The sequence below is a fragment of the Canis lupus genome, unplaced genomic scaffold (genome assembly GCF_011100685.1).
Source record: "Canis lupus familiaris isolate Mischka breed German Shepherd unplaced genomic scaffold, alternate assembly UU_Cfam_GSD_1.0 chrUn_S2032H2231, whole genome shotgun sequence".
In the NCBI taxonomy this organism is placed as follows: Eukaryota; Metazoa; Chordata; class Mammalia; order Carnivora; family Canidae; genus Canis; species Canis lupus.
Genome location: NW_023330908.1, coordinates 43,518 through 45,792, shown reverse-complemented (window position 1 = coordinate 45,792; position 2,275 = coordinate 43,518). Strand labels below are relative to the sequence as shown.

The window sequence follows — 2,275 nt, the reverse complement described above, 5'->3', positions numbered from 1 at the left end:
TAATGCATTGTTTTCCTTTTTCTAACTTTTTAAGATGGAAACTTTGATCATTGGTTTTCAGTCTTTCCTCTTTTTTAACACACGCATTTTGCATTATAACTTCCCCTCTGAGCACTGCTTTGGCTGCATGCTATATCTTTTATAGTATTTTTTCAACATGAAATAATGCCAAACCTACAAAAATTTGCAAGAGTATTAAGAAGAACTCCCACAGCCTCTGTGCCAGCTTACTTGTTGCCCTTTGCTGTTCTCATCCATCACCTTCTCTCAAACTCAGAGTGGATGCTTCTGAGCCCTTGATAAGTTGGTTTCCTTCCTCCCTACAGTGAGGCTTGGCAGGAGACAAGTAGAGGGCCCTGGAACCACTCCTCTACCATCGGCTTTGTCCTCACAAGTCTTTTCAATGACAGTCCAATGCACCTGTTCCTCTTCAGCATGGTTGTGGTAGTCTACACACTAGCGATGGCTGGCAACACTGCCATGGTCCTCTTGATCTGGGCTGATGCCCGGCTCCACACACCTATGTATTTCCTCCTCAGCCAGTTGTCTTTCCTGGACATCTTCTTCACCTCAGTCACCGTCCCCAAGATGATAGCAGGCTTCCTCTTTGGCTGGACTAGCATCTCATTTGTGGGCTGTGGGGCACAAATGTTTTTCTTCATGTTCCTTGGGGCCGCTGAATGCCTCCTGCTGGCCCTCATGGCCTATGACCGCTACGTGGCCATCTGCAACCCTCTGCGCTACCCATCACTCATGAGCCACCAGACCTGTCTGCTCATGGTGGCTGCCTCCTGGCTGGGTGGATCCATCAATGCCTCCGTCCAGACAGCATTGACCCTACAGTTCCCCTATTGTGGCTCAAGGAAGATTGCACACTTTTTCTGTGAGGTGCCTTCGCTGCTGAGGCTGGCCTGTGCTGACACAGCAGCCTATGAGCAAGTGCTCTTTGTGACAGGTGTTGTGGTCCTTCTGCTGCCCATTGCCTTCATCACCACCTCCTATGCCCTCATTCTGGCAGCAGTGCTTGGGATGCACTCCGTGGAGGGGCGTCAGAAGGCCCTAGCCACCTGCTCCTCCCACTTAACAGTTGTCAACCTCTTCTATGGGCCTCTTGTGTATACCTATATGTTACCTGCATCTTACCACTCTCCTGGCCAGGATGATGTAGTGTCTATCTTTTATACAGTCCTCACACCCATGCTGAACCCTGTCATCTACAGCCTCAGGAACAAGGAAGTGACAGGAGCAATGAAGAAGGTCATAGGGAAGTGTAGGGTGGGTAGGACTGCTTAAGACTCAGAGAGGGGTCCTCCTCCTCTAGGATGTCCCTGTGGCTCCAGGAGCCCATGATAGGATTTTCTTCTGAGAAGAGAAGTCAAGAGTAGAATAGCCACCTATGGCTATTTCCCCAAACTTCTCCTTCCTCTCCTCCAGCTGCACTGGCCCTCTTGTTATTGGTCAGAATTCCTAAGCACAATTCTAGCTTGTGGTCCTTCGCACATGGTTCCTGATGCCTGGGTGCTTTCCTCCACATTTTTGCATGGCTTTCTCCTGCACTGCATTTAGGAACTTTCAAATGTGATCATATCAGAGATGCCTGCACTGGCCACCCTTTCCAAAATGGAAAGATGCCTTTCCAGAAATGCCTTCAATTCATTCCGTCATCTCTTTCATGTTTCTTAATTCAAGGTTTCTTTTACCCTTTAGAATATGAAAAACATGGCCTTGACTTTAATATTGTACCCTCATCAATAAATATTCATTGAATAAATGGACAAGCCCAAAGAACATTTATTACCTAATCTCAACAGCATTGGCACTGTTGTTAGTTCCTCCTTGAAAATCTTTCTTCTTTGGTAGTGACATCACATTTCTGGTTTTTCTCCTATTCTGGCCCACTCCTTCCCATTAAGTGATAAATGAATTAAAACCTAGTGCTAGACCACAGGTTTTCTTTTCTCAGTCCAGTCTCTTAAATCACTCTCATTCATGGTACACCAAATTCTGTCACACATATTATAGGCCATGAGATGTCTCCTCCAAGCTCTTCACCACCCAACTCCACCTCAATACCCACACTGGATGTTCCAGAGGCATCTCAAATTCATCATGCCAACAAACAAAGTCATGATATCCCCTCCAGGGCTGGTAACTGAGTGACTGCTTCATCAGGTCAGTAGGTCTCTGTCACCACCTATATATCTCATCCCTCACCAAATCCTGTCCATTTGACTGTCACTGCTTACCTTTCCATGAGATTCAATCCTTATAGTTG

At 46.6% G+C, this 2,275-nt stretch overlaps 1 protein-coding gene across 1 annotated transcript; it reads left to right on the top strand.

Moving 5' to 3' along the window:
• Positions 1 to 363: 363 nt before the first annotated feature.
• On the top strand, positions 364 to 1,293 carry LOC119878879 (olfactory receptor 2T1-like). The gene has a single exon (XM_038589430.1). It carries the CDS (start codon positions 415 to 417, stop codon positions 1,291 to 1,293), a length of 879 nt encoding a protein of 292 aa, XP_038445358.1. The 5' UTR covers positions 364 to 414.
• Positions 1,294 to 2,275: the final 982 nt, after the last annotated feature.